This window comes from Zonotrichia leucophrys, chromosome 3 (genome assembly GCF_028769735.1).
Source record: "Zonotrichia leucophrys gambelii isolate GWCS_2022_RI chromosome 3, RI_Zleu_2.0, whole genome shotgun sequence".
NCBI classification, from domain to species: domain Eukaryota; kingdom Metazoa; phylum Chordata; class Aves; order Passeriformes; family Passerellidae; genus Zonotrichia; species Zonotrichia leucophrys.
In genome coordinates, this window is record NC_088172.1 from 2,322,144 (window position 1) to 2,332,713 (window position 10,570).

At 58.3% G+C, this 10,570-nt stretch overlaps 1 protein-coding gene across 1 annotated transcript; it reads right to left on the minus strand.

Moving 5' to 3' along the window:
• Positions 1–3,156: 3,156 nt before the first annotated feature.
• Positions 3,157–10,181, minus strand: PRDM13 (PR/SET domain 13). The gene is made up of 4 exons (XM_064710084.1): positions 10,041–10,181; positions 8,265–8,396; positions 8,046–8,166; positions 3,157–4,622 (listed from the first exon to the last, which is right to left on the minus strand). Exons 1-4 carry the CDS (start codon positions 10,179–10,181, stop codon positions 3,157–3,159), a joined length of 1,860 nt encoding a protein of 619 aa, XP_064566154.1.
• Between the last annotated feature and the right edge of the window lie 389 nt (positions 10,182–10,570).

The following is a 10,570-nucleotide window of genomic DNA, read 5'->3' on the forward strand; positions in this document are numbered from 1 at the left end:
ATGCCTGACCTGACAGGGACAGTGAAACAAAATAAATCCAAATTGAATAAAATTACCCAAAACGTGGTAGAATTTAATAAAATAAATTTTAATGCGGAGGGATAATAACCATCACTCCAAGCAGGCAGCGCTCCTCGGTCGGAGGCCTCTCGGGGCGGCGGGAGCTCCGGCGGGCCCTGCACCCCGATCTCTGCGCCCCGGCCCCTGCACACCGGGCCGGGCACCCCGAGCCCCTGCACACTGGGCCCTGCACACCGGGCCGAGCATCCCGGGCCCTGCACCCCGGGCCGGGCACCCCGATCCCTGCACACCGGGCCGAGCATCCCGAGCCCTGCACCCCGGCCCCTGCACACCGGGCCGAGCATCCCGAGCCCTGCACCCCGGGCCGAGCACCCCGGGCCCTGCACCCCGGGCCGGCACCCCGATCCCTGCACACGGGCCCTGCACCCCGGCCCCTGCACACCGGACCCTGCATCCCGGGCCCTGCACACCGGGCCGAGCATCCCGAGCCGCTGCACCTCGAGCCCTGCACCCCGGGACCCTGCACCCCGGGCCGGGCACCGGGGCTCGCCCGCGGACCCGTGCCGGAGGGTGCGGCTCCGCTAGGAACCTCTCAGGAATAGGGTCCTAAAAGTGAATGTGGCAGAATTTCTCCGTGTGTCTCCGCCTGTACTTTGTATTTCGATTTAACCGCTGCATAGCGATTAAAAAAAAAAAAAAAAAAAAAAAAAAAAACCCACAACCAAAATAGATAAACCATATACTCTTTTCTTTTTTTTCCCTCGGCTTTGGTTATTTGAGGTTGGTTACATTTAGTTCAGTTCAGTTTTGGGTTTTTTTCTGAACTCTAATACTGATTATTATATATACAGACCATTAATCCATTAATTCCCACAAACCGACTCTCTGGAGTACCTTTTTTTTTCTTTTTTTTTTCCTTTTTTTTTTGTGACGGTGGCCCAAGTATTACGATTTGATGGAATCTTTCTATTAAAACTCACAAACTCTACAGGTATTAAAATATTTCCTGTATCACAGTTGAATTATTATATCCTTTCCACGACCTCACAGCACACACGGTGCATCCCTCCCCGACAGCAGCTCCGCGGTGGGTGCCTTCCTTTGGGAAAGCAGCAGACAAATGTATTGAAATAAAGAACAGGCAGGTCCTGCTGACGGTGCTATGAATGGCAACAGGATTTCCAACTCCGCCAAGAGATTAAAAAGATCCCCCTATTTGCAGGAAAGGGGTTTCCATTTATTTTCATGTCAGAAAGACAATTTCTGTCTTGGGGTAAAATGAATCGAATAAGTGGGTGCACAAGCCCTAATAAGGGGGTGGGGCGGGGGGAGGGGGACAAAAAGAAAAAAAAAAGGAATAAAAAAAGCCGACAAACAAACAACGCTACAGCGTCAAACCTTTGAAGGAAATTCAAGACTGGCATTTGAATTCCTGCTCCCTATTGCTGTCAAGCACGGTACAGCCTTAAGTGAGCAAACGAAGGATCTGTTTTGTGTCTGAAATTCTCGCAGATACTGAAAGTAATTCGTTTGTGTTTTACATTGCATCGCCTACACCCCGGACTGAAACAGGGCTCGATCCTCACAGTCTTCTAAGTGTATCGAGCAATCAAAGAGATTTACCCTCTGCTTCAGGGTTGTGAGCTACGCCGAACCAAAAAGTGGGGCTCCCTCCTGACTCCGCCTGCCCCAGGGCACACGGAGAGCCGCAGCTCGGACCTGAGCGGGCAGACCCGCACAGCTGGCGGGTCATAGCTGGCGGGTCGCTGTCGGCAGCGCTGCATCCTTTTGCCTGGTGAGTTGGAGGAGCTGCCAGGGGAAACAGAATTTTCTGACAGTCTTTTTTTCTAAGTTGAACTCGTTTCAGGTTTTTCATACCAAAGAATAAGAAGGTTTTTCCCTCAAATAAAAGTAATGATTCTAAAGAAGTGTGTTTGCAAAAGTGGCACGTTTGACCGAGTGCAAACGGATAAAAAGAGACTAACAATGTCCAAACTCTAACGGCTCTGCCTTCGCCCTGTGCAAAACGAAATAGCAAAAAAAAAAAAAAAAAATTCAAAAATCCTAGGCATGAAGAAGAACAAATGGGATATGGGACTTTTGGCCTTTGGTTTTGCTAAGTGAGAGAAGGAAAATGCTCGGACAACATATTATTCAGAGGCAGATTGTTTAGAGCTTGACCCAAAGACGCTGTATATAGATGGGTCTGAGCTTCCAATCATCAGAAGCACTGCGAAGAAACACGAGATCCTGCTGACAGCACCTCAACGAACAACTAGGCAAACAGTAGCTTGTCAGTAACTTTATTTCTTTTTTTAAAAAATCGCATGACAAACTGGAACCAAGACCAAAATACTGTATCCACTGTACATCGTTCATTAGAAAACAAACATACACCACATTTGTATTCTACCAAACAGAGAGTGTATTTCCTTTAAAATTATATAGTGCGTGCTTTTAGAGTCATGCTTTTCAATATTTATTTTACATTTGTTACTCAAATATTATCTGCTATAAATAATTGCAACTTGATCAAATGGTGCACCTGTTATGGGAACCTCTTCCATGCTGCAAGAGCAGCCTTTTGTTGCCTGGTTTTTGTTTATTTTTTTTTCTGTCTTTCCAAAAAGCTGTTGGTATTGCTTTATTAGGACCCGAGCAAGCACAGGTGAGGTGTCAAATAAAGTGTACAGGTGCCAGAGGCGCTTGCAGACCCGGGTCTGCTGCTGAGCCCCACGGCTCAGACCGCTGGAGCAAGTGATGGGAGAGCGCATAGAAAAAAAATCGTTTCCAAAAGGCACAATTTTCTCGACACAAAGGTACAATAAAAATATATATGGCCACTGAAATGCGGGCTCCTATGGGGATGCGGTGCCTGCCCAGCGGGATCCCGGGCCCGCCAGGGTTTCGCCCTCCCGCCTCTGTCCCGGCACCGCAGCTGCAGCGCCGGGGGCGACGCCGTGGAGGGACCCCGGGGACGCCCGCGCACCCCTGCCCGCCCCGGCGGCGGCTCTGCCCGCCAGCCCGCGCTCTTCTGCGGCACGGCCTCGCGTGGGACCGCCCCGGGAGCCCGGAGTAGTGCGAGGGGGGCAGCAGCGCTGCCCTCACCCCGCCCCGCCCCGGCCGCCTCCCGCATCACTGCTCGCGGTGCCGGCTGCCGCTCTCCGCGTCGCTCTGGTCGTCGGTGAAGCAGACATCCACATCGCTCTCGTTATCAGTCTTTTGCTCCTGCTCGGGCTGCGCATAGCCAGAGTCACTCTTGTCCTCGGCCGCCTTGCCGAGGCTCTGTCCCGGGTGCCGGGATTTGACGTGCCGCTCCAGGTCGCGGCGTCGCACCAGCACCTTGCCGCAGTATTCGCAGCGGTAGGGCGTGTTGCCCTCGGCGTGCAGGCGGATGTGTTTGTTGAGGTTGCTGGGGTCCCCGAAGGGCCGCAGGCAGACCTTGCACTTGAGCGGCTTGTAGCCGGTGTGAGTCCGCATGTGAATCTTCAGCCCGTACTTGCGGGAGTACAGCTTCCCGCAGTACAGGCACAGGTGCCCGGTCTTGGGCTTCCCTCCGGCCGCCCCGGCCGCGCCCGCCGGCAGCGTCTCCAACCTCCCCCGGCCTTTCTCGGCCGCCAGCTCGGAGAGCTGCTGCGTGTGCATGGCGATCTCCCGGTCGATGCTGGCCAGCGAGCCCAGCTCTGCGGCGTGCAGACCCGCCGCCGGCCCCGCGAAGTACGACACCGACTCGGGGTACTTCAGGAGGCCGCCGAGGTGCAGCTTCAGCGGGTAGTAGGGCGCGGCCCCGTAGAGCAGCTCCCCGTTGTAGACGGTGAGCGGCATCACCGGCAGCCCGCACTCCCCCGCGTACGCCTTCAGCCCCTCGAAGGGCGGCAGCGCGAAGCGCTCCAGGGCCCCGCCGGGCAGCGGTGGGTAGCGGGCGGGCGGCAGCGCGGCCGCGGGCAGCCCCCGCTCCACCTGCCGGAAGGCCGAGGCCTCCTCCAGCGGCGACAGCAGCGGGAAGGCTCGCAGCCCGCCGCCGCAAGCCAGCCCCGCCGCCGCCGCCTGCGGGGCGGCCTCGCCCGGCAGCGCTCCGCACTTCGGCGGCGCCTCGGCGGCGGCGCGTCCCGCCTTCAGTCCCCCCAGCAGTTTGGAGAAGCCGAGGGCGGCGGCGCCCCGCGCCTCTTCCCGCAGCGACCCGGCGGGGCGGAAGGCCGAGCGCGCTCCGGGGCACAGCGCCAGCCCGTTGCCGCCCGCCGGCCCCAGCAGCGGCCCCGGCCCGCGGGCGGCCCCCACGCTCATGTCCAGGGCGCGCTCCTGTTCCTCCTTGCCCGCCGCCCGCTTGGGCAGCGCCGCCTTGGCGAGCGGCGGGGACGCGACGACGGCCTCCCGCTTGACGGGCTCCCGAGGGCCGCAGCCGGGCGGCGGGTGGCCGCGCAGCGAGGCGGCCGGCAGCTCCTTGGGGGGCAGGCCGAAGGCGGTGGCAGCGGGCCGGCCGTGGTCGTGATGGAGGAAGGGCCGGCCGTGGCTTAGAGCGCAGTGGAAGTGGACGTGGGCCTTGAGGCTGTTGGGGTATTTGAAGGTCCTCCAGCAGTACCAGCAGATGTACCTCTCCTCCCCTGCGGAGGCAAGCGGAGGGACCCGTCAGCGGCGGCCGCGCATCCCCGCGCCTCCCCGCGCATCCCCGCGCTCCCTCCGCCTCGTCCCGCCCCCGCCATGCTGCGCCGCGGAGCGGAGCGGGCGCTGCGCGGTCCGGGCTGAGCTCCCGCGAGCGGGGCGCCGTAGGGCCGGGGGGAGCAGCTGCTGCCGCGAGTCGTCTGTCGGAGGGCCCATCTGTTGGCGTTTGCAGAGGAGGTAGCGTATGTCAGGGAGTCGGCTGCACCGAACAAAGGCCAATCTAATGATCGTGAGCCCCTCATTAAGCGGCGAGACAATATCCGATATGTATGGGCCATATGTAATCGTTCCCTTTCAGAGGACAATGCCCTTTGTACCCCGTCCCATTTCGACTTCTCTCAAGCGGAACAGACCTCGGTGGCCGCGGCTGTGGTGGCTGCCCGACACCGCAGAGGCTCAGACTCCGCTTTCCCCCTCCTGGCCTGGCTTGCCAGGAGGGTACTCCCAAGGAGGAGCATCTCCCCAGCCCCGACGGTGAAACGCCGCCTCTGTGGCCACCTGTCTGTCTAGTAATCTTTTCCTTTTCCTTCCTTCCTTCCTTCCTTCCTTCCTTCCTTCCTTCCTTCCTTCCTTCCTTCCTTCCTTCCTTCCTTCCTTCCTTCCTTCCTTCCTTCCTTCCTTCCTTCCTTCCTTCCTTCCTTCCTTCCTTCCTTCCTTCCTTCCTTCCTTCCTCCTTCCTTCCTTCCTTCCTTCCTTCCTTCCTTCCTTCCTTCCTTCCTTCCTTCCTTCCTTCCTTCCTTCCTTCCTTCCTTCCTTCCTTCCCCCACTTTCCCCTTTCCTTTTCTCTTCCCCACCTCATTCTCTCCCCTCTTTTCTTCTCTTTCTGTCTGTTTGTACCCATCTTTCTCTTCTCTCTCATTTCTCCCAGTCACCATACTATGCTGATAAGCCCCTGAATTTCCCTTTCAACTCTCGCCCGCCCTGACCGTCCCCAGCTGACCCTCACCCCTCAGTTTCATACACCTAAGGTGAAGCCAAGCACCGCACGGAGATGAGAGCCCGCTCCAGGCCTGGGGCAGCTCCTCACGTTTCAGGGAATCCCGTGGGGGAGGACACGGGTGAGACCTTGCATCATGCCCCTCGTCTGTCAGGGCACCTGGGGAGGGCGGGTCGCCGGGGTGGCTGCGATGGCCGTGACCAGCCTCCCTGTCACTGGCTTCTGACAGGGATCAGTCGATGTCCGCTGCGGGTGGAAAACGGAATCTTCACTCTGTGCGGGAAACCCGTGTGCCAACTCGCGTGGAAGCATCGCACGCCGTTGCGTGTATCTCGCCGTGTGTGTGCTCGCCTCCATGGGCAGCCTTTCCTCGCTAGTCGTGGGCAGCCTCGGGATCTGCAGCATTGCGAAGGCGTCGGGCGCTGTTTTTCGCCCCGTCGAGGAGAGGAAGAGACAGGACTGTGTCTGCCCGGGCCCCAGAGAAGCAGAGGCCCCGGGAGGAGGAACCACGGTGGCAATCCCACTGCCGTGCGCGGGAAAAGGGGTAAAGGAGCGGCACGGATGGAGAGGAATACGGCCACGGACCCCACGGATTCGCCTCCGCTATCTTCGTTTGCCTACGCGGGTCTGTTCAGCGGTGCGGGTCGGCCCTGGTGTCCTCGGAGAAAGATGGTCGGGACCGGCTCCCGACCGCCACCGAGCCCGGCTCGGCGCTTCCCCGGCTCAGCTCCCGTTCAACAAGAAGGGCTCCAGGGAAAAGATTAAAAAAAATAAAATTATCACACCAAAACCCACTTCTTTCTCACCACGGTGACCCAAATTAAAGGAGTCAAACACAGAAGAATTCAAAAATTTTGATTTGGTTATGGTTTTTTCGTTTTGTGCTTAAAAAAAAAAAAATTCTCCGAGTTTCTTCCGTTGTCATTTTTCGGTTGGTGGGGGTTTGGGAGTTTAGGTTGATTTTTCGGCTTTTTTTTCAGCATGTGATCATTAAAAGAAGAGCACTTCAGCACGCTGATACACTTTTTCTGAGTCTGTATTAATCAGTCTGGAAACTGTGGGACGGAAGACACAGCAGATCCGTAGGGTTACTTTGCAAATCAGCCTTGTTTCGACGGGGCAAGGAAGACGCCGCACTCTGGGAGCCTCTTGCAGACCTGATTTCTCTTCATTTTTCCCCCGAGCAGCACTGGCACCCATCCGCAGCAAGGGCTGCTGGAGAGGAGTGGGGCTCAACACAGCCGCGAGTCCTCCTTGCTACCGAACCTTCGTGAGGCTTTTCGAGGGGGCGACCCTCGGCAGATCCATGGCCTCACTGCCCTTCGACGTGGCGGGGACAGAAATGTGACCAAGAGTTTCTTTTCCGGGTGTAGTTTTCGTACAAGGAGGGACTTGGGCTCTTGCACGATGTGATACAATAGCCAGAGCCTGGCCCTCCCGCAGCCGTCCCTTGGGGCCGGACCCTGGTCACCTTGCGGAGTGGCCAGCGTGACAGGGGAGGGGGCAGCTCCTGCCCGGACCGTGCGCTCGCTCCCTTCCCGGGGACACTGCCCAGCTGAAGGGTCTTCAAGCAGGAGCGGCTGGGGTTCCCCCATCTCCCGCAGAGCGGGCTCAGCCCGAGGGGCGCGCCCACGGGCAGCGGCCGCCACCGACGGCCCAGGGAGCGCCCGGGCCGGGAGCAGCGGAAGGGGGTGGCCGCCGACAGAGAAACCCGACAAGTGAACGCTGAAGTGTTCCGTCTTTCTTTCCCTGGTCTTTTTTTTTTTTTTTTCTTAATGCGATGCCACCTTATCATTTTGTTAACACCGGTGTAATTCCAGCTAAGAATAGGTTTGCGGATTGAAGCAAGCCATCCCAGACCGGTGTCTTCCGCTTCCCAACATCTTTGCATATCCTGATCTCAGGGTGATTTGAGGCCGACTTAACCTTTTTCCTAATGTGTTCTAATTTACAGGGACTGCCCAGGACTGCCCAGTCTTGACTTTACTATGTGAGTCTACCCGCAAGAGAACCCCCAAAGAGTCTCTGAAACTCTGAGAACGGAAGGTAAACCCGATGTTTTAGGAACAGCATCGGGTGAGCTGAGCTGAGCCAATTTGCTGCCTCGCATACCAACTATAGCGATGTTACACAGAAACCCCATTTGCCTATCAAAGAATCATTAAATCGGCCCGATGACGGAACAACTCGACGCACGGGGGCCTTTCCATACGCTACCGAGTTAATAGATCACCCTTTAAATGTAAGCAGATGGAGCCTTAGTTTAAAGGGTGGTGGGTAAATTCACGGCAGCTGTACTGGCATTTATTTTTCCGAAGGCCCACGTTTGCCTACCGCAGTTTGGGATCTCGTCAAAGGTGTCAGCTAAAGAGGGTTTGTTTTGTTTCATTTAATTTGGTTGCTCTGAAATAAGTGCCCGCATCTGTACCTTTCTCGTCGTGCGTCGGCGTGGCCGTGACGGGGATGTCAAACCACTGCGCCAGAGGGTTGGAGTACCAGACGGTGAGCTCCTCTCCCGGCTGGACATCTCGCAGCGCCCGGTAGAAAATCTGGAGAGGGAAGAAAGGAAACTTCTTCAGGAGGCTTGAGAGGGGAGGCAGGTGGCGGAGAGAGGTGCCATGCCAGCCCGGAGCCGCGAGTGGGGTACCTGTCCTCCTGGCAGATCCGCAACAGCCTCCAGTGTCTGTTCTTGGGAGTTTCGGGCAGCTCGGATTAACCCTATCCATTCCAGAGCCGAGCTCCCGGCTTCATCCACTAATTCCCCTCTGACCATCCGCACCTGGAAAACAGGCGGCACTGCTGTCATTTTCACGTGAAACGAAACACAAAAAGAGCAAAAAGCTTATCCGTCCCCCTGCCTGCCTGCCCGCTCTGCCTGGCCCGTCGAGCTGCTTCCCCGCACCAGGCAGGGGGCTGAGCATCGCAGCTGAAAGCAGCGGCGAGAGCATCTCCTTTTGCCGCCTGTTTAACGCTTCCATCCTCACCCCTCTTTGGGTAGGACGTGCCCCGGCTCGCAGGTGCCTTGGGAGAGATGCGGCTGCCCTAGCGGGGGTTGCAGCTCTGCAGCATAAGGATGGAAGAACCCGTGCCCGGAGAGGGAAAACGGGATTTTCCCCTTGGGTAGCATTGATCCAAACGCACCTTGTCCAGTTGCAGCTGTTACATTTCGCTTAAAGCTATATTAAATACCCAGGTACGATTTTAATTTTCTTTTTGTATCTAAGTCCGTGCAAAACCATTGCGACATGCAGGACTTGTCGGGAGATGGGGAGGGGGAAAGGGGGGAAGATTCTGCTTGGCTACAAAGTCCCTGTAGCCCCATACTTCATAATCTGCTTGCCCATACAAAGAGAAAATGAAGTGCCCATTCCCTGAATGACCGTGCAATAAAAGTCATCGGAACAAAGCAGTCTAAAGCGAGAAACCAAGGGAGCCAGATGAGAAATAAATTTGAGTGGGCTGGCAGAGCGTTTAAAAACAATTAAAGTGCATTAAAAATCAGAGCGGAACGCGTGAGCCGCGGCTGCCCGGGGGGGAAAGGAGGGGTCTCATCCGCAGCCCCCTGAAGAGCCTGATGGACGGGGCGAGAGCCCTTGGCCGCCTCCTGCTCGCTCCTTCGCTCGGGCACGGGCTGAGCCCGGAGCCGTGTGCCCGGCTGTGCCATCCCCGGCTGATTGCGGCTCCAGGGCAGGAGAACCCCCGAGGCTCTGCGGGAAGGTCGAGCTGCCCTGGGCTGCCCCGACACCTGCGACCCGCACCCCGGCGCCGTCTCCGGGGCAGCCCCGGTCCGTCCTCTCGCCCCACGCTCCCTTCAGGCCCAAGCCAAAGGACTCGCGGCCGGGAAGACGGACTGGGGGGACACGAACCCGAGCCAAAGGCAGAAATAAATCGGTGCATTTGCCCTGCCCTGCTCGGGGGCTGTGACAGCCTCGTGCCCTCGCCTCGCCGGGGCTCCAGGAGCGAGGAGCCGGCCGTGGCATGTCCCGGCTCGGCCGGGGAAAGGGGCAAAGCCCCAGCGAGTGGAGCCCCGGGGGGCGGGGGCTGGGTGCGGGACCAGGGCCCTCCGACATCGGGCACGGAGCTCAGGCGACGCTTCCAGCACGTCTGTGTCCAAGGCGGGGGAGCGCCCGCTCCTCCGGGAGGGCCCCCGTGTCCTCTGGCCTCGCCCCGCAGTCGGCCGGGCTGGGGCCCCGGCGCTGGGGAGGAGGCGGAGAGGGCACGAGCGGGCAGGCTCTCCTGGCAAAACCACGGGGAGACATCTCAGGACGTTCTGGAAACGCTTCCCTTTGCTTTCCTGGCTCTCTCTAAGAAGGAAGGATTGAAGAGAGAAGGGGGAAGAGCAGCCTCTTCTCCCAAAGCCGGCTTTCCCCGAGTCAACGAATAATCAAAGTCCAGCGGTGCAGGAGCCACCGTAGGAAAATACCTTTTTTTTGGGTCCTGGCTCCTTGCGGTCTGACAGGTACTTGCCCAGTTTGAAGGTGCCCGGCACAGGACCCAGGCGCAGCCCGGCCGGGATGCAGCTCTCCGCGCTGACGCTGATGGCCGGAGCCCTGCTGCTTTGCATCGCTGCCGCTGGCTGCGAGCGCTCGGGAACCCCAATACTTAAGGGGGCCGGAGTGACAGCGGCAGGCGGCGGGAGGATGAGCACAGGCGTATCTCCGCCCGCAGAGTGACGCGGCGCTGCGAGGACGCCGGCTTTTCAACGGGAGCAGGAGGGGTACCCCTTGGCAGGGGGATGCTCTGGGGCGCAGAGTTTGGTGAGAGAGTTTGGCTCCTCGAGCAGCTGCGGAGTCCCATCCAAGAGGGTCACATGGAGCCTTTCCCTAACCCTCCTGCATAATCAGGCGGAGTGAATGGCTGGCAGACAATGGGCCAGGCGACCTTCCCATTCCTAAAAATCCAATTTGTCAAGGGCAAAGAAAAGGCGCTGGTGAATCAAAGGTCTGGAGGGAC